A 16,369-nucleotide genomic window follows, 5' to 3' on the forward strand; every position below is an offset into this window, starting at 1 on the left:
CCCCTGGGGGGCCAGCCTGGACTGTTCGTGCCCGCGCCCTCTGGCCGCTGCTCACCTGGCAGCCCCCGCTTCCCTGCGCACCCGAGACTGAGTCAGAGGCCCAGAATTAGGCCCGGCTTGCGGGGGGCTGGGCCCAGGGCCCTGCAGAGATGGGAGTAGGGTCTGTTCTGTGTCCTCCTGACAACCTGGCGGGCTACCACATTCCCTGTACCCAAGAATCTGCTCCTAAGACCGCCATCTGCGTCATCCCCAGAGCTGCCTGCGGGGCGGGGGTGGATTAAAGGGACTGCGAACTCTGCGGTGGGGTTTTTCGGGCCCTTGGGTCCCAAATACCGCGCTGTCCTACCCACTTGGCAAGGCTCCGCCTCCTCGGCCTTAGTTTCCCCTTCGGGACACGGGGGGGATCGCCTCTCTGGCATCCAGCAGGCGCTCAATAAATGGCCAAGTCATTGTTGGGCTTTCTAAATAAGGCTCTATTAATGGCCGGGGCTGGCCGCGGTCCCAATGTCCCCGGGCGGCCCGCCGAGGGGCGGACACAAGGCGTACTATAAGAGCGGCTGCGGCGCTCGCAGGGGCACTGCGGAGCCTAGGGGCGGCGGCAGCGGCGGCGAAGCAGGATGGAGATCCCCGTGCCCGTGCAGCCGTCTTGGCTGCGCCGCGCCTCGGCCCCGTTGCCCGGGCTTTCGGCGCCCGGGCGCCTCTTCGACCAGCGCTTCGGCGAGGGGCTGCTGGAGGCGGAGCTGGCCGCGCTCTGCCCCGCCGCCCTGGCCCCCTACTACCTGCGCGCACCCAGCGTGGCGCTGCCTACCGCCCAGGTGCCAGGCCTGGGGGAGGGCGGGACCTCGGCCACTTGCAGGGCTCGGGCCCCGGGCATCCCGAGGCGGGCCGCTCCGAGGGGCTTCCAGAGGTCCCGGAGCCTGGAGTCTCGCAGGCCGGATAACGACGGGGGTGGGAGGTCCCTGCCCGGGCGAGGAGGGTCTCCGCTCCGAGGGGCTGGAATGGCTGAGTCACTGATAGGGTGGGGCCGTCCCTCTGGAGGCTGGTGACCCAGGAAACCTGGGGAGAGGGCGCTCAGTCATCCTGAAGGGCATGGGGGGGTCCCCGGGACTCCCGAGGGGAGGGAAGGTTTTGTCATCCTCGGGGAAGACTCTGGAGACTTTATGTGGTGACCCTATGTCTCCTGGAGAGACGGGGGGAGGAGGGGTCCTGTGACTTGAGAAAGGGGGGCCTGGCCACTCAGAAGTGGGGGAAGAGTGCTGGTAACTGCCGAGGGCGTAAGCGGCCCCGTGACTCCAGTGGGAGGGTAAAAAGAAGACTGGAAGCCGGGGGAAGAGGCAACTTGGCAATTTGGGGGGGGGCGGTGTATAGGGAGGGCACCAGGGGTTCTGAGGGGAAGGGGCCTGGGCATTCAGCGTCCAAAGGACACTCCGACACTGGGGGAGGGGGCAGGCCTTAGCCTGTGAGAGGGAGGTCTCTGACCTGGCCGGGGAACGGGGCCTCATCACTCCGGAAGAGGAGAATCTCCGTGCTTACAGAGGGAGGGGTGATCCCCGGTATTCTGCGGGAAGAGATCCTCCGGGGCTGCGACTAGGAAAGGGGACGGCCCAGTTCCGGAGGCCCTGGGGCAGGGGCAGCCCCGGAACCCGCGGGGGCGGGGCCTCGCCGGGTCCCCGGAGCCTCGCGCCGCCGCCGACCGTACGGCTGTGCTTAGGTCCCGGCGGAGCCTGGGCATTTCTCGGTGCTGCTGGACGTGAAGCACTTCTCCCCGGAGGAAATCGCCGTCAAGGTGGTTGGCGACCACGTGGAGGTGCATGCGCGCCACGAGGAACGCCCGGTGAGCCCGCTGGCAGGGGTGGGGCCGCGGCGCGGAGGCGGGGGCCGCGGGAAGGGGGCGGGGCGCCGCGGCCAGGGGGCGGGGCCGCTGAAGCCTCCGGTCTCTCCAGGACGAGCACGGATACATCGCGCGCGAGTTCCACCGCCGCTACCGCTTGCCCCCGGGCGTGGACCCTGCCGCGGTGACGTCCGCGCTGTCCCCGGAGGGCGTCCTGTCCATCCAGGCTGCACCCGCGGCGGCCCAGGCCCCACAGCCGCCGCAGGCTGTTGCCAAGTAGGCGGCACGCCTGCACCCCGGGAGCCGCGTCAGGCCCCCTCTTTTAAAGCCGACCTGACTCCGCCCAGCCAGATGTCCCGAGCGAGCGCGCCCAAACCACCCTCCCAATCTGGGATCCTGCCCCGACCCTTCCCACGTAGACCCTGCCCTGGTCATGTAGACCATTCCATGGACGCTCCCGCTGTCACACCCCCTCCAGCTTTCGAATTCCTCACACGTCCCTAGCTTCCAGGCCCTCCTTCAGCCTACAGCCTCCTGGCCCCACTGACCCCACTTTCTTGGCATATAAATCCACTCAAACTCCCTCCTCCACTTCCTTCTGACTCATCTATTAAAACATCTCCACATCTCATTACTCCTCTCCCCTCTCCAACACTAGATTATGGTGTGGACAACCCTGCCCCCACCCTTGGCCAGTCAAGCATAATCCCTCTCCACCCCTCAAATACCCCAGACTGCAGACCTCCCACCCCAAACCATCCAGGCCTGGTCCTCAAGACTCTGGATCCTTCCCCTCATTCCAACTGGACAATCTACTCCCCCCACCCATCTTGTGACTTCTTGAACCTCTTTTCTGACCCTCCACCCTTGGACACCTATTCCAGGCCTAGCAGGACCCTCAACCTCACTGCACAAATACCCACTCCATATCCCCAGACTCTGCACAGATATCCTAAGCCCCATCCCCAACTCTAAACCCCCCACCCCCATGATCATTCTGTCTTAACCCTCAAGTCTCCAACCATATATCCCAGGTAATCCATCTTTCACATACCTCCCCTCATTCTCCAAAATCCAACCAAGCAGCCACTTTTGCTTTGGTTCCCCACAACCCTTCTTGATATTCCCTGCCACCCCATCCCCTTGCCCATTTCCCCCAATAAATGTGCTAGAGCTGTGCCAACTGCTTTTATGTCTGGGCTGGGAAATAGGGGCTGGAGTAAGCAGAGGCCGGCATGAAGGTGAAAAGGAGGCGAATGTTTATTGGGGGGGTATGGGGGGCAGGGGAACATCACTGTCGCTCATACATCTCCCGCAGGATCTTCATGCTTTCTGAGTACCGAAGCTGGTTCCGATGAGATGCCTCCTTCCACCTGCAGTGGGGGTAGAAAAGCAATGGGAAGACTCAGCAGTTGGGGTGGAGGCCATAGGGGTACAAACAGGTTGGGGGATGCTCACCTCTGGCGGATGCGTTTCCAGCGCTGCATGTTGCGATAGATGAGTGTGGACGGTGAGGGCTCAGGTTCCGAGGGCTGTGTGGACAGGGGCCAGGCTGGGTTGGCCACGCCCAAGGCCCATAACATATGCCCCAGAGCCTTGGGCCGGCCTGCATACCTACCTCATCATCAGGGGTACCCTGGGTCTCAGGCTGCAGGGGGGATGGAATTCGGGATCTGCAAGCATCTCCAGGTGGCCCAGTGGCTGTGGGTGGAGGCAGCTTGTACACATCACGACTCTTGCTGTTGGTGACCTCGGAACTCTGGGGACAAAGGAGCCCCACACCAGGCCCAAGAGAGTTAGGGAAGGGGGCCCGCAGTACACATTTCACCCCTCCTGCCTTTCCAGTGACGGCAGACAATAGGTCTCACCAGGGCTCTTAAAAGCCATGCAAAGAACTGTCTGCTCCAGGGATCCCTGCCTGTATTCTCCTGTCCAGCCCAGGGACCCCCCCAATCACTCCTACCCAGGCCAGTAGCCCCCATCTGCTCCTCTAGGCCAGGTGGCTACACTTGTTTGCACTAAGGACCCCTGTGTCAAGCCCCCCCCAGCTTTTGGGGACCTCTGATCTTGGAGGCCACCTTTACCTGCCCAAGGGAACCCTGTCCCCTTTCCTTCTCAGGCCAGGTAGGCATGTCTGTCTGCTTTAGGGAGTTCTACCCATACCCTCAGCCAAAGGGTTCCTATCTGTGTGCCTCATGGGACCCAGAAGTCACTGAGGCAGAGGACACCTTTAACCATCTACCCACTGGCTGCTGGGAGGGCCCCCCTCCACATCCAACCTCCTCATCCTCAGGCAGCGGGGGCAGCGGGGAGCTGGGGGAGCGTTCCCGCTCGCGCACTGAGGGGCTGTTGCGCATCCAGGCACGGCAGATCGGGTACAATGGTGTGTTCTCGCTGAACTGGGCCAAGTCCACACTCCGGTCAAACAGCTTGATCACGTATGTGTCTGGGGTAGTGGGAGGGGAAGGTGTGTGAACATCCTACACAGCTCTCCACCAGGGCCTGCCCTGCAGGGCCACCGCCTACTCACTGGATCGCTGCGGCCCTCCCTCAGCCAGCCCGTCATCCATCTCCCTCCTCTTCTTCCTCCGCTGGTGGGGGAAGCGGGCGGACGGCCTGCGTGGGGCAGAGAACATCAGGACCAGGGCAGGGCGCGGACCTCCCGTCAGTTGGCTGGGGCCCAGGGCCACCTTACCGTTTGCCAGTGGCTGCAATGGAACAATCCCTGTGGGGAGAGATGAGGCGTCAGCAGGCCTATCCCAGAACAGAAGCCTGCTCAAAACTGCCCCAAAGGGCACCCTGCGGATACTGAAATGTTCACACAGCACCCAGCCCCCCTTAGACCCTGTGTTCTGCCCACACCTCGAGGGCTGTAGGTGCCAAGCATGAGGGGACCTGAGCTCCTGCTGCTACAGGGTCTCTGTACATGCAGGGTGGTCAGGACTATGGTGGAGAAAGCATGGAGCAGGGTGGTCAGGGCCCGGATGGGGGAGGAAGCTGTCCAGCACAGACCATCAGCTGGATCCCATCAATAAAACTTACTTGTTGTGGGTGTCCGAGGGGGTTTTCCCAGCTTCCTCTTCCAGACGCTCCCTGGTAGCAGGAGAGGACTATGGGCTCAGGGTTCCCAGGGCCGAGTGGGAAGGCACTGAGTGGCTTTTCCACTGGGCCCCTTGCTCCCTAAGCCAGCCTCTGAGGTCCTACCCAGATCTACCCAGGACCAGAGGGTCCAACTTGCCAGGACCCCCAACCCTCTATGACCGATGCTGGGCTACATCCCAACCTGTCCATGTGACTCTTCTCCAGCAGACACTGCAACACAGCATCAAGTTGGTTCCGGGCCTTGGCCATCTCCAACTCTGGGGAAGAAGATACCAAGCAGGAGTCAGTGGCCAGCCAGCTAGGCTGCGGAGGGGCATGCGCACTCAAGCCAACAGCCAGGCCCAGGCATGCCGACAGGGTGCAGGGAGCACAGACAATTGATGTGATGAGCAAGAGCTCTGGGTTCCAGGGCTGACCCACATGCTCATGTGTGACCAAAGGCAAGTCACCTTAACTCACTGAGCCTGCTTCCTCATCATGAAAATAGGTCTCCCGATGATACCTATCTGCAAGGACTGTTGTTTGTTTGTTTGTTTGTTTAAGGATTTTATTTATTCATGAGACACACACACACACACAGAGAGAGAGAGAGAGAGAGAGAGAGAGGCAGAGACACAGGCAGAGGGAGAAGCAGGCTCCCCCCAAGGAGCCCAGTGTGGGACTCGATCCTAGGACCCTGGGATCATGCCCTGAGCTGAAGGCAGACGCTCAACTGCTGAGCCACCCAGGCATCCGGACTGTTTGGAGGCTTAAATAAACCTATGGTGCACATGAACCTCTCAGCAGCGTGTAGTAACAGCAAGTAAGTTGTACAGAGTACGTACTATGTGCCAAGAATTGTCCCAAGCATATCACAGACGCTAACCCATTACATTTTCACAATAACCCTGGCAGCTACATGTGCTTATCTTCATCTTATGTATGATGAAACCGAGGCACAGAGAAGTCAGGCTACTTGCTCAGAGTCACACAGCCAGGCCACTGCAGGGCTGAGGATTTGTACTCAGGCCACCTGGCTCCACACACAGTCAGAAGGCAGAGACTCAAGCTGGGTGCAGAATCTAGGCCCTAGATGTGCGTTGTTTGGCGGAGGCAGTGGTGTTATTTTAAATCTGAACTAAATCACCTGAAAGGACAACATTTAATAATTTGGAGATCACACCTAAAATATTCATTTGGGGCTTTCCCCCTGCCAGGGAGATAACATCTGGCACCTGCATTCCAGGCCTCAACACAGAACTTAAGGAGGTGAGGGTATAAATATTCTCCTCTCGCTCTTATGGGGTGTTTGCTCCCCTCTTCCAACCAGTACCTAGCATCACTCTGGCCCAAAGCTCAGAGCCTGGAAGGACACGTAAGGACATGCTTTGCCAGCCCTGGGATGGGGAGATACGGGGATTCCCAACATCACTGCGGAGAGACAGGGTCAGGGTAAAGGGCTAGGGGCAGCTGAGATTCTAGCAAAGAGCCCTGGGTGGGAGCCAAGATACAAGGCATACCCACATCTCTTTCCCTAGCCCCTGCTTCTCTCCTGAACCTTAGACCTTGGGATCCCATGGCCTCCTAGATACCTTCCCTTGGACATCCCCTAGGTCCCTACCATCTGCTGGGTCCCACACTAGCCTCAGTGCTTCCCTTAACTTTACCCTCTTTCCTGGGCCCCCATCTCAGGGTAGCCCCACTGGCCCCCAGTCCGTCCCTAGGCCTCAAAATAGACACTCTCCCCCACCCCAGCTCACCAACCGCATGGCCTGTCCACTTGGCCTCCTGAGTGTCTCTCCACCCACCCACTCCTTACCCTGGTCCTTGCCCTTTCTTCTCCTGGGCTCCCAGCCTCAATGTCCTCCTCTGACTTACCCTCCACAAGCTGGTCAAGAGGACTCTTTGGAAAACCAAACTGGCCCTGATCCTCCCCTGCTTAGAATGCTCCACAACCCTGCGGAGCCCTGGGACGGAGTCTGAGCTCTTCGGCCTGATGTTCACAGGCCTCCACAACCCTGCCTGCCTTACCCCTGCCCCCACCATCATTTGTGGTCAGGCCTCTACTCTTGCACTCACATTTTTTTTTTTTTTTGCATGGGGGGGGGTGTATTTTTTTTTAACTCGCTCCTCAGTTCCATACCCTCCCTTGGCTCCCCATTTCCCTCAGAGCAAAAGCCAGAGTCCTAACTTGGGCTCACAGGATCTGTCCTCCTCCCTCTCGCTCTTTGTCATCATCCTCTCACTCTCCCCACTTCACTCCCTGTGCTCCAGACACACTGGCCTCCCTGCTGGTCCCTTGCACGCGCCAGATGAGTCTTCTACCTCGGGGCCTCTTCAGAGCTACTTCCTTGGTCTGATTTGCTGTTCCCTCACCTATGCTCATCGCTCTCTCTCCCTCACCTTGCCAGATCTTACCTCCTCCTGTTTCGATTTATTTTATTTCCACTTACACCATCTAACACCCTACACATCATCTTACTCCTTTCTGGGGGGTCTGGATCCCATGCCTCTCCTACACCCTCACCGTGCCAGACCCGGTTTCCCATCAGCTCCGACCCCATTCAAAATGACTTCCTCTCTCTCGGCTTCGGTTCCCCCATCCACCACATTTCCTACCTCCTAGGATTACTGGGATACAGTGGCTGCCAGGATTAAAAGCTTCCCTGAACTTCAGGCTCTGAGCACAATGCTTGGCCCATGACCACTGCTGGAAACGGAAACTGAGGCAGAGTCAAGAAGTCTCAGGCGGCTCGGGATCCCACGTCTTCCCGCACTACACAGTCCGAGCCACCACGGTTCAACCTCAACACTACCTTGAGCACAAACCCGGAGGGTATGAGGGTGGCGAGAATCCTTCGATGCCTGCCTGACCTAGCGCTCGTCCGAGGGGCGGCAGGAAGAAGTCGCGTGGTCCGTCTTATCGCGATAAGCCCGTCTATCGCGACTCCCATACCCCGGCCCGTCGGTGCTCCCCTAAAAGCTCCCTACCTCGCGGTTCTCACCTGATTTCTCCACTTTCACTTTCACCGGGAACATGGTTTGGGTCTGAGGTGTGGCTAGCTGGGTCACAGGAGCCCAAAGGAACCCAGGGTCACAAACCAAGGCTGAAGGCAGAGGGGAAAAGGTCAAGATAAGCTTCGTGAGCGGACAGTCCTCGGCGCTGAACAGTGTCCGGCGGCGACCGCCACTGCAGCCGCCACCTCCACTAGTTTCCCTTCTGTGGGCGGGGCCCTTTGGCAATTGCTTGTTTCCATTTGTCGGTGCAACCGTCGATCTCATCGCTGACCAATTGACGGCTGCCGCCATCGGCTCCCAGGTCTAAGTCCCACCTTTCTGTGGCCCCGTTTCCGGAAACAAACCGACGACATCCCGGAGCGCTTCCTGGGAGGTGTAGTTCCAGCTCCCGAGACTCAGAGTAACGGCGCCTGCGCCGCGCAAGGCACGGCGGGAGATGTAGGATCAGGGCTTCGCAAGGCTTCTTGGAACTTGTAGTGTTAAAGCTCTGAGTTACATCAATTTAGCTCTTGACAGGGTTTATTATAACCGTGGGAGTCCTTCTTGTCCCTGAGAGGAAGAGAAGTCTGGAGTTAGGCTCGCTTCAATCTTACTGAGCGCTCGCCAGGTGCCAGCTACCTGTTAATCTCTCTTCAGGCACAACCTCATTTATTTAGCAAATATTAGTGTGCTGGGCACTGTTCTAGGAACTGGGGACACTGCACTGAACAAAACAAACAAAACCTCTTGCTGTAATAGAGCTTGTATTTTAGAGGGTGTAAGATTACAAGAAACAAGTAAAACCTTTTATTTTTATTTTTTTTTTTACTTATGATAGAGAGAGAGAGAGAGAGGCAGAGACACAGGCAGAGGGAGAAGCAGGCTCCATACACCGGGAGCCCGATGTGGGATTCGATCCCGGGTCTCCAGGATCGAGCCCCGGGCCAAAGACAGGTGCCAAACCGCTGCGCCACCCAGGGATCCCCAAGTAAAACCTTTTAAATGAAATGCAATGAAAAAGGGTACCAAAGTAGGAATTGAAATTTTATTTTTTCAAGATTTATTTATTTATTCATGAGAGACATACAACGAGAGGCAGAGACACAGGGAGAGAGAGAACCAGGCTCCCTGACGGAAGCCTGATGCAGGACTCGATCCCAGGACCCGGGATCACGCCCTGAGCCAAAGGCAGACGCTCAACCACTGAGCCACCCAGGCATCCCAGATTTGAAATTTTAAATAGGATGATCAAAGAAGCCTTCTCTGATAAAGCTCTTGGCTATGTCTATTGCTGCAGACAACATCTTCTCTGGAAAATGGGAAACTTCCATTTACCACATATGCTTTAGCTTAGATACATTCTAGGAGGTAGCACTGATACCACATTTCTGATGAGAATACGGAGAGCAAGTGGGAAGGTAGTTTTCCAATTCACACACCACCAGTACAGGATGAAAGCCCCTAGCAATGCAAGCATTATTCTTTTCTTAGTTTTGCATCTGTAAAAGAGGGTCCCTGAGCAGGAAAGTTCCAATTTCAGAGGGCGCAGAGTAGAAAGGATTGTACATGTGTGAAGCAGTAAGCCTGGCATAAAGTGAGCATTCAATACATGTTTCTGAATATTAATAACCATATTAGGTCTCAACCCCTAAAAGATCCAAGAAGTCAATATAGAGAATTAGAGTCCTTTATTGGGGGATGTCGACAAAGAACATAGGAGATGGGAACATGTCTTAGGGGCTTGAGAGTGAGCTTAGAGTAGAGGAGCACACCCTGGGAGAATGAGCCCAGGCCTGTGCAGAGGAAGGTATCAGGGGGTACCCAGGGGTATGGTGAAGGAGAGGTAGTCACCAAGGGCACCCCAACGGGGCCGGTAGATCTGGAAGATAGTGATCCAGGTGGTGAGTACAATCACCCAGAAGAGGAAGCCCACAGCTGAGCGCCAGACATCTGTAAGAGGGAACAGGAATGGGTAAGATTGGCCTCCACCTGCTCTCTGTCTTCCCCCAGATTGGCCCTCTCTTCTCTTCCATGGCTCCAGAATTCCGGAACCCCCATCATTCCCTCCCAACACCTGATGGCCTCCTTTCTCCTGTCCCCTGGACTCACAGCCTTTGATTTGGCTCTGCTCGGTGTATGCTGGGACAAGGAAGGCCTCTCGGAAGAACCAGAAGATGTTGACCAACCAGAGAAAAGGCAGGAAAGCAAACCCACCTAAGAGAAAAAAAAAAAAAAAACAAACTGGAACATAAGTCAGTAAGGATTCCCGCCGGCCCCATAACCCGCCCCAGCTCCCAACTAGAGGACGAAAGGCCCTCTCCCATACCCAAGTTCAAATGGAGTCCTCTGCTGTCAGAGACCTGGAAATCTTGGCTCTTCCCTGGGGCCCCAAAAATCTGACTCAAGTCATCTCTTTCTCAGGACCCGTTGTCCAGCCCAACACCCCCCCCGCCCCCCGTCTCTTGGGACCCAGAAGCTGAGGCCCCAGCCTCCTCTTTTCTCAGGTCCCAGGCCCTTCTCTCAGACCCAGAAGTCTGCAACCCCAGTCGCTCGATCCCTTAGACTCAAGAATCCAGGCCCCCAGGCCCTCTTCCCTCAGGCGCTCTAGTCCGCTCCCCTTTCTTCTGGGACCCTAGGAACCGACCCTTACCCAGGTAGTACTTCCGGCACAGATTCAACTTCTCCTCGTTAGACACTCGCTCCAAGTTCATAGTTGCGCTGAGGCCGAGTCGTCCGGCGGGTCTGTACGGCAGCAGCCGAGCCTTGGCCGCCAGTGACAGATGCAGGGATCGCGAACAACCACGCCCCTATTACGACAAAACGGAGATAAACTGAAGGGTGGGTTTGCTGAACGAAGGCTACCCCGGCCCCCACCAGCAAGCTGACTGGGTTGAACGCTCTTCATGTTTATTCGGGCGCGCAAACGACCCCCAACTCACCAGCAGAGTCTACTTCCTCCCCTTGGAAGCCTTTGCCACTTTCAACTCCGGACGTTTGCACGAGATACCGCAAGTGTCTCTGGGGTTTGTAGTCTTTTGGGGGGGGTGCAGCGAGGCTACACGCATGCGCCTTCAGGGAACTCCGGGTGGTGATTTTGCGGGGAGGGCGCGGGCCTCCAACACGCAAGCGCAGTAGGCAGTTTCTGAGCGCGTGCTGTGTCGGGAGGCAGCGACGAACTACACTTCCCAATGCTCTGAAGCAACGGAAGTGACGTAAGGGCAGACAGAGTTGGAGGGTTCGGGTAAAAATGGCTGAATATTTAGCTTCGATATTCGGGACTGAGAAGGACAAGTGAGAAGGGGCGCAGGGAGTGGCCCCTTGCGGGGGCCGGGACCGGGACCTTGGGTTCCCTGGTGGCTGGGAGGCGCTGGGCGGTGTTTCTGGGGTGTCCGGCCTCCCCGGCCCTCGGTTCACCTTTGTCTTTGCACCTCTTCCAGGGTTAACTGCTCTTTTTACTTTAAGATCGGGGCCTGCCGGCACGGGGACCGGTGCTCCCGGCTTCACAACAAGCCGACTTTCAGCCAGGTGAGACCCGCGACGGAGCCTTGAGGGTTAACGCCTCCCGGCCATTCCCCTCCCGTTGTCCATCATCACGAGGTCCCGCCTTTTCCGGATTGCTAAGGCGCACCCCACCACCGGCTTTTTTCTTGTCGGGCCTCTGCAGGTTCCTCCCCCTGCTTCTGGCCCCTCTCGCAGGACCTTGGCCACGCCCCCGTACGTACGAACTACACCGCTGGGCTGTCCGTGACTGCTAGGTTTCTCCCCTTCTGCTTTCCTTAGGGGCAGGCATCGCTGATGCACTCGAGGTGCTCAGGCTTCTTCTCTCTTGCCAGGTCTCACCCCTAACCTTCCTACCTCACCCCTTTGCATGAGCTCAGGCCCCGCCCCCTTTAAATTCTGTTCAGACCATAGTGCTGCTCAACCTGTACCGGAATCCACAGAACACCGCCCAAACCGCAGACGGATCGCACTGTGAGTGAGGGACTGGGCTTGGGGGGCAGGGCGGACAGCCCCCAGCAGGCCACCCCGATTTCACCCTGCGCCCTCCTCCAGGTCACGTGAGCGACGTGGAGGTGCAGGAACACTATGATAACTTCTTCGAGGTGAGGGTTGGCAAAGGATGGGTTGATTCCCTGTGGAACCAGGAGCTCAGCTGAGTTCCTCCTGGTCTTCCGCAGGAGGTGTTCACGGAGCTGCAGGAGAAGTATGGGGAGATTGAAGAGATGAATGTGTGCGACAACCTGGGGGACCACCTCGTGGGCAATGTCTATGTCAAGGTGCCTGCTGTCCCCATGTCAGAGCCTAGAAGTGGAGGCATTTCAGTGCTTAAACGCCACCACTGAAGCCTCACAGCTTGCGGGCCATCACTAAATCCAGCCCAGCCCCAGAGCTGCTAACTAATCCTTTCCTAAAGACTTCTGAGTTTGATTGGTGAACCTGATGGACTTTCCCCTCAGTTTCGGCGAGAGGAGGATGCAGAGCGGGCAGTGGCCGAACTCAATAACCGCTGGTTCAATGGGCAGGCTGTGCACGCTGAGCTGTCTCCTGTCACTGACTTCCGGGAGTCGTGCTGCCGGCAGTATGAGATGGGGTATGGGTGATGAATACCAGGGTGGAATCGGCACCTGGAGCCCCAGACTCCTGTGTGTTGGGGTGCTCTCACCGGCAGCAGCCTCCTCCATCCATCTACCCTCTACCCAGGGAATGTACCCGCGGTGGTTTCTGCAACTTCATGCACCTGCGGCCCATCTCCCGGAACCTCCGACGTCAGCTCTATGGGCGGGGACCCAGACGCAGGTACCTCAGGACCAGCCTGTCAAGACATCGCATACCCTAAGGCCCTTATATCATGAGATGGACCTGATCCTATGCCCCAGGAACAGCATCTCTCTTTTGTATCCTAAGATATCCTAAGACTGGCTCTAAGCACCATCCCAAGACCAGTGCTCGAGTCTCAATCCCTAAACTAGATGGAATTCCAAAGCCCCAAACCGAAGACCAGTCTGCATCCCCAGTGGAGATCAGTCTCTGAGCACCTGTCCCAATACCACTCAGGAACTCTGGTTACTTGCCCCATCCCAGAGCATAGAAGCAGGCTGGGGGAATAGTGCAGTGCTCCTTACAGCTCTAGTCCTCATCTCTCCATCCTGTCCCCAGGTCACCCCCGAGGTCTCATACCGGCCACCGTCCCCGAGAAAGAAACCGACGACGTTCCCCAGACCACCGGCATGGTCGCTTCTGAGACCCTGGCTCCCTTGACCCACTTCTGACGGGCATCAGTGTTCCTGGCCAGGACCCCTCCTGAAAGCTCCCTTACCTCGCCAGTGCCCTCTTTTCCCAGACTCCAGGGCTCCAAGATGTAATCTGTTCAACACAGGGACCTTCTCTTACCACCCCTTCCCTAATAAAGTTCTCTGTTGAGGGTTTAGAACCTTTTAGCTTGAGCCTAGCTGTGGGCTGGAGTTTCCTTCCACCCCCACATCTCCTGACGAAAAGGGGAAGCGGGCTGGGCTCTAACCACAACGCCAGCCGAAGTTGTTCCAGCAACAGGTGGGAGAGCAACAGGCTCAGGGCCCAGGGCTTTAGAAACCCCTCGATGGGACTGGTTGGGGTGGAGACGCCTTTGTGCTGGGAACTTCAGCACAAAACATCTCCCTGAGGCTTCTTGAGGGGCAGGTGAGAAGGGCCTGGCTGTGGCAGGTGGGAGGATTCCCAGCCGGGAGGAGACTGGGGTTAGGGAGCTAAGGTAAGATCACTGGGAGTTGAGTGGGAGTCTCCAGAGGGTATGGGCTGGGTCCTCCATTGCCAGCTGCCCTGAAATGGGAGTTGGAAATACCTAATGCTTAAGCTTACTACATGCCAGGTGCTATTCTAAGTACTTCAGGTAACGATTTTAATTTTTCACAATAAGACTTTGAGACAGGTATTGTTATCCCATTTTAGGGATGAGAAAAGAGGTAAGGAAGATGGCAGAGGGGGGATATGAATCCACTCACTGTGGCTCCAGACTCCTCATTCTAGCCATCTTGAGGCCTTGGTGGCCCTTCCGATAATGGTCCAGGAGCTAGAGTAGGGGCTGGGGGTAGACTCCCATCTTCAAAGGGGCCTGGGGGGTCCCGTGCCCCCACATCACTGCTTCCTTCTTCTGCCGGCTTTCCTGGAAAGTGTGACAGGCGCTGTGGCCGGAAGTCCTGCGGTCGCGGCCCCCCCAGGCTGCAGACCCCGCCCGGATGGGGCCCCTGTGCCTCCTCCTGACTGCCGCGCTGCTCCTGGCCCAGGCGGCACCTCCGGAGGCCTCCCAGCACTGCGGGGGCCTCGAATACTGGAACCCTGATAACCGGTGCTGCGGCAGCTGCTTGCAGCGCTTCGGGCCGCCCCCCTGCCCGGGTGAGGAGCAGGGACGGGGGTGTGCTTATGTTGGGGCGGGGTGGTAAGGAGCCGGGGAAGAGCCGAAAGCAGGATTACTGCCTGTGAGGCTTGCTTCGGGGTAAGGGCAGCGGGATGAGACGGTGTGGGGCTGAGCTGGTGCTGGGAGGGGTAGTGTGGGTTACCTTAGGATCCCCGCAGTGTTCAGAGGGTGGGCTGCGTGGATAAAACGGGGGCGGGGGTGGGTGGGCTGCGGAGAGAGGGTCTCGAGACTGGCGGGGCTCGGGCGGGGGAGGGCGAGCACGTCGCTGATAGGTTGGGTTAGTAGAGTGCCAGGGGTGGGGCCTGCTGGGATAGGACAAAGGGGAAAGGGCGTCGCTAGTGCAGGAGAGGAGGGGCTGGGCGGCCACACGTGAGACCCTGTTTCCCACCAGACTACGAGTTTTCAGAAAACTGCGGGCTCAATAACGCTGGCGATCACGTGTCGCACCCCTACAAAGAGTGTCCTTTTGGGCAGTGCAACCCCGACAGTGCGGAGCTATGTAGGCCTTGTGGCGGCGGAGCCACGGCCCCCGCCCCCGCGGGGAGCCGGAGCGGAACCCAGCGGCGCTGCAAAGAGGTGGTGGTCGGCTGGGGGCGGCGCGGGCGGGGGGGCTGGGCGGGGGTGTGGCTTGCAGGAGGCGGGGTGGGGGCAGGAGGGCGTGGTTTGGGATGAGGTGGGCAGGGGCTGGATGGAGGGAGGGGGTGTAGCCCCACTGGAGAGAGGTGGGTGGGGGCCCAACAGAATCAGGAAACTTACCTGCGTTGAGATGTGTGCGGGCCGGTGGGGAGGGTAGCTGCGTCAGGCGGGGATTTGGTCCCACTGAGGGATGGGAGGTTCAGGCCGAGGGCCAGGAGGGGGGCAGGTCTCCTGCTTTACTCCGACCTGTTTGCAGAGGCCCGTCCCTCCCAAGGAGCCGTGCCCCCTGAAGTCCTGGAAACCCGAGGTCTTCAGTTCCCAGGAGCCCAGCCCATCAGCGATTTCCAGTCTCTCCTGGACGTCGGAGCGCAACGTCACCCTCACCCGGCAGGCTCTGCAGACCTCTGCCCAGCCGGTGGTGCTGGTTCTCTCGGTGCTGGTGCTGCTGGTCACCTCTGCGGCGATCCTCCTGCTCGCCCAGCAGTGCCACCGTCAGGCAAAAGTCCTCCATCCCTGTCCTGGCTTGGTTTGTGGCGACACCAACATCCCTACCTTCTTGCACTCATCCTCTCCAGGCCCCCTGGAGGCACCGGAGGCAGGGGACTCCTGGAAGGAGGTGGCTCTGGTTCCCCTCCTGGGCAGAGGTTAGTCGGGGACGTGCCAGGGAGGGAGTGGACTGGAAGACTGCCCTTCCTCCCCCTCACCCCTCCAGTTTGTCTCCCAGAGCTGCCGAATCTGGCTTCACAGCCCCTGTCTCGCCTCCTGGATGAGCTGGAGGTGCTGGAGGAGCTGATAGTGCTGTTGGATCCCGAACCCGGGCCCGGTGGGGGCATGGCCTGCGGCACCACTAGACACCTGGCGGCGAGATACGGAGTGCCCGCTGCCTGGTCCACTTTTGTCTACTCGCTGCGGCCGAGTCGCTCGCCACTGCGGGCCTTGATCGAGATGGTGGTGGCAAGGGAGCCCTCAGCCTCCCTGGGCCAGCTTGGCACGCACCTGGCCCAGCTAGGGCGGGCAGATGCGCTGCAGGTGCTGTCCAAACTTGGCTGATCTGGGGCCTGCCCAGCCTAGTCCTCAATAAAGCTTCCCATGAAGTAAGTGCCTGCCATTTCTGGGGCTCATTAAGGTGCGCTTTTGAAATAAAGCCCTAATCGGGCCAAGACCTAAAAGGAGTCTACCTCCCATTCCACCGAACACACAAGACCAGACAGATACGGCCTGAGGTGCCCCTGAGAGCTGGCCCCAGGGGCCTCTGGGCAACCTCTCTGAGAAATGGCCCTGCTACCCCTGGAAGAGCTCATCCACAAGGAACCAGATGAGTTCTAACTGGGAACATGTAGAACATTTGTTGCTCTGAAGCTTTAACAGACTCCCACAATTTACCCTGAATTCTGAACGATGGCCTTGCACCCCTC

General features: G+C 58.4%; 5 protein-coding genes across 9 annotated transcripts; 3 read left to right on the top strand and 2 right to left on the bottom strand.

Moving 5' to 3' along the window:
• The first annotated feature begins 569 nt into the window (after positions 1–569).
• HSPB6 (heat shock protein family B (small) member 6) lies at positions 570–3,010 on the top strand. The gene is made up of 3 exons (XM_055311873.1): positions 570–815; positions 1,712–1,834; positions 1,944–3,010. The coding sequence occupies exons 1-3, from the start codon at positions 618–620 to the stop codon at positions 2,109–2,111; spliced, it is 489 nt and encodes a 162-aa protein (XP_055167848.1). The 5' UTR covers positions 570–617; the 3' UTR covers positions 2,112–3,010.
• A 57-nt stretch (positions 3,011–3,067) lies between these two features.
• Positions 3,068–8,147, bottom strand: LIN37 (lin-37 DREAM MuvB core complex component). Of its 2 annotated transcripts, none has more exons than XM_055311871.1 (9): positions 7,918–8,147; positions 5,115–5,190; positions 4,874–4,924; positions 4,527–4,556; positions 4,362–4,447; positions 4,111–4,277; positions 3,450–3,590; positions 3,290–3,363; positions 3,068–3,204 (listed from the first exon to the last, which is right to left on the bottom strand). In XM_055311871.1, exons 1-9 carry the CDS (start codon positions 7,949–7,951, stop codon positions 3,123–3,125), a joined length of 741 nt encoding a protein of 246 aa, XP_055167846.1. In that variant the 5' UTR covers positions 7,952–8,147; the 3' UTR covers positions 3,068–3,122. The 2 variants fall into 2 exon arrangements, with proteins under 2 accessions (XP_055167846.1, XP_055167847.1); XM_055311872.1 differs by lacking the exon at positions 7,918–8,147 and adding an exon at positions 7,532–7,880.
• Positions 8,148–9,580: 1,433 nt separating this feature from the next.
• On the bottom strand, positions 9,581–10,924 carry PSENEN (presenilin enhancer, gamma-secretase subunit). The gene is made up of 4 exons (XM_055309913.1): positions 10,849–10,924; positions 10,560–10,716; positions 10,019–10,123; positions 9,581–9,859 (listed from the first exon to the last, which is right to left on the bottom strand). Exons 2-4 carry the CDS (start codon positions 10,618–10,620, stop codon positions 9,720–9,722), a joined length of 306 nt encoding a protein of 101 aa, XP_055165888.1. The 5' UTR covers positions 10,621–10,716; positions 10,849–10,924; the 3' UTR covers positions 9,581–9,719.
• A 78-nt stretch (positions 10,925–11,002) lies between these two features.
• U2AF1L4 (U2 small nuclear RNA auxiliary factor 1 like 4) lies at positions 11,003–13,353 on the top strand. Of its 3 annotated transcripts, none has more exons than XM_055309910.1 (8): positions 11,003–11,200; positions 11,347–11,434; positions 11,815–11,881; positions 11,963–12,012; positions 12,088–12,186; positions 12,367–12,500; positions 12,611–12,706; positions 13,067–13,353. In XM_055309910.1, exons 1-8 carry the CDS (start codon positions 11,157–11,159, stop codon positions 13,149–13,151), a joined length of 663 nt encoding a protein of 220 aa, XP_055165885.1. In that variant the 5' UTR covers positions 11,003–11,156; the 3' UTR covers positions 13,152–13,353. The 3 variants fall into 3 exon arrangements, with proteins under 3 accessions (XP_055165885.1, XP_055165886.1, XP_055165887.1); XM_055309911.1 differs by having other exon boundaries at positions 12,367–12,488; XM_055309912.1 differs by lacking the exon at positions 12,088–12,186.
• Positions 13,354–13,451: 98 nt separating this feature from the next.
• IGFLR1 (IGF like family receptor 1) lies at positions 13,452–16,052 on the top strand. 2 transcript variants are annotated; one of them, XM_055309909.1, is made up of 5 exons: positions 13,452–13,585; positions 14,075–14,296; positions 14,710–14,894; positions 15,211–15,598; positions 15,679–16,052. In XM_055309909.1, the coding sequence occupies exons 2-5, from the start codon at positions 14,140–14,142 to the stop codon at positions 16,002–16,004; spliced, it is 1,056 nt and encodes a 351-aa protein (XP_055165884.1). In that variant the 5' UTR covers positions 13,452–13,585; positions 14,075–14,139; the 3' UTR covers positions 16,005–16,052. The 2 variants fall into 2 exon arrangements, with proteins under 2 accessions (XP_055165884.1, XP_055165883.1); XM_055309908.1 differs by having other exon boundaries at positions 13,493–14,296.
• Positions 16,053–16,369: the final 317 nt, after the last annotated feature.

This window comes from Nyctereutes procyonoides, unplaced genomic scaffold (assembly GCF_905146905.1).
Source record: "Nyctereutes procyonoides isolate TBG_1078 unplaced genomic scaffold, NYPRO_anot_genome, whole genome shotgun sequence".
NCBI lineage: Eukaryota > Metazoa > Chordata > Mammalia > Carnivora > Canidae > Nyctereutes > Nyctereutes procyonoides.

Excerpts from the sequence above, each read along its gene's own strand:
- PSENEN (XM_055309913.1), bottom strand. The coding sequence starts at position 10,620 with ATGAACTTGGAGCGAGTGTCTAACGAGGAGAAGTTGAATCTGTGCCGG. Across the intron at positions 10,124-10,559 it reads GTGCCGGAAGTACTACCTGG|GTGGGTTTGCTTTCCTGCCT; the intron begins GTAAGGGTCGGT and ends TTTTTCTCTTAG. Across the intron at positions 9,860-10,018 it reads GCAGAGCCAAATCAAAGGCT|ATGTCTGGCGCTCAGCTGTG; the intron begins GTGAGTCCAGGG and ends TCCCTCTTACAG.
- LIN37 (XM_055311871.1), bottom strand. The coding sequence starts at position 7,951 with ATGTTCCCGGTGAAAGTGAAAGTGGAGAAATCAG. Across the intron at positions 5,191-7,917 it reads AGTGAAAGTGGAGAAATCAG|AGTTGGAGATGGCCAAGGCC; the intron begins GTGAGAACCGCG and ends CTTCTTCCCCAG. Across the intron at positions 3,205-3,289 it reads TGGAAACGCATCCGCCAGAG|GTGGAAGGAGGCATCTCATC; the intron begins GTGAGCATCCCC and ends CCCCCACTGCAG.
- U2AF1L4 (XM_055309910.1), top strand. The coding sequence starts at position 11,157 with ATGGCTGAATATTTAGCTTCGATATTCGGGACTGAGAAGGACAA. Across the intron at positions 11,882-11,962 it reads AACCGCAGACGGATCGCACT|GTCACGTGAGCGACGTGGAG; the intron begins GTGAGTGAGGGA and ends GCCCTCCTCCAG. Across the intron at positions 12,013-12,087 it reads ACTATGATAACTTCTTCGAG|GAGGTGTTCACGGAGCTGCA; the intron begins GTGAGGGTTGGC and ends GGTCTTCCGCAG.
- IGFLR1 (XM_055309909.1), top strand. The coding sequence starts at position 14,140 with ATGGGGCCCCTGTGCCTCCTCCTGACTGCCGCGCTGCTCCTGGCCCAG. Across the intron at positions 14,895-15,210 it reads CCCAGCGGCGCTGCAAAGAG|AGGCCCGTCCCTCCCAAGGA; the intron begins GTGGTGGTCGGC and ends ACCTGTTTGCAG. Across the intron at positions 15,599-15,678 it reads GGTTCCCCTCCTGGGCAGAG|AGCTGCCGAATCTGGCTTCA; the intron begins GTTAGTCGGGGA and ends TTTGTCTCCCAG.
- HSPB6 (XM_055311873.1), top strand. The coding sequence starts at position 618 with ATGGAGATCCCCGTGCCCGTGCAGCCGTCTTGGCTGCGCCGCGCCTCG. Across the intron at positions 816-1,711 it reads TGGCGCTGCCTACCGCCCAG|GTCCCGGCGGAGCCTGGGCA; the intron begins GTGCCAGGCCTG and ends GGCTGTGCTTAG. Across the intron at positions 1,835-1,943 it reads CGCGCCACGAGGAACGCCCG|GACGAGCACGGATACATCGC; the intron begins GTGAGCCCGCTG and ends CGGTCTCTCCAG.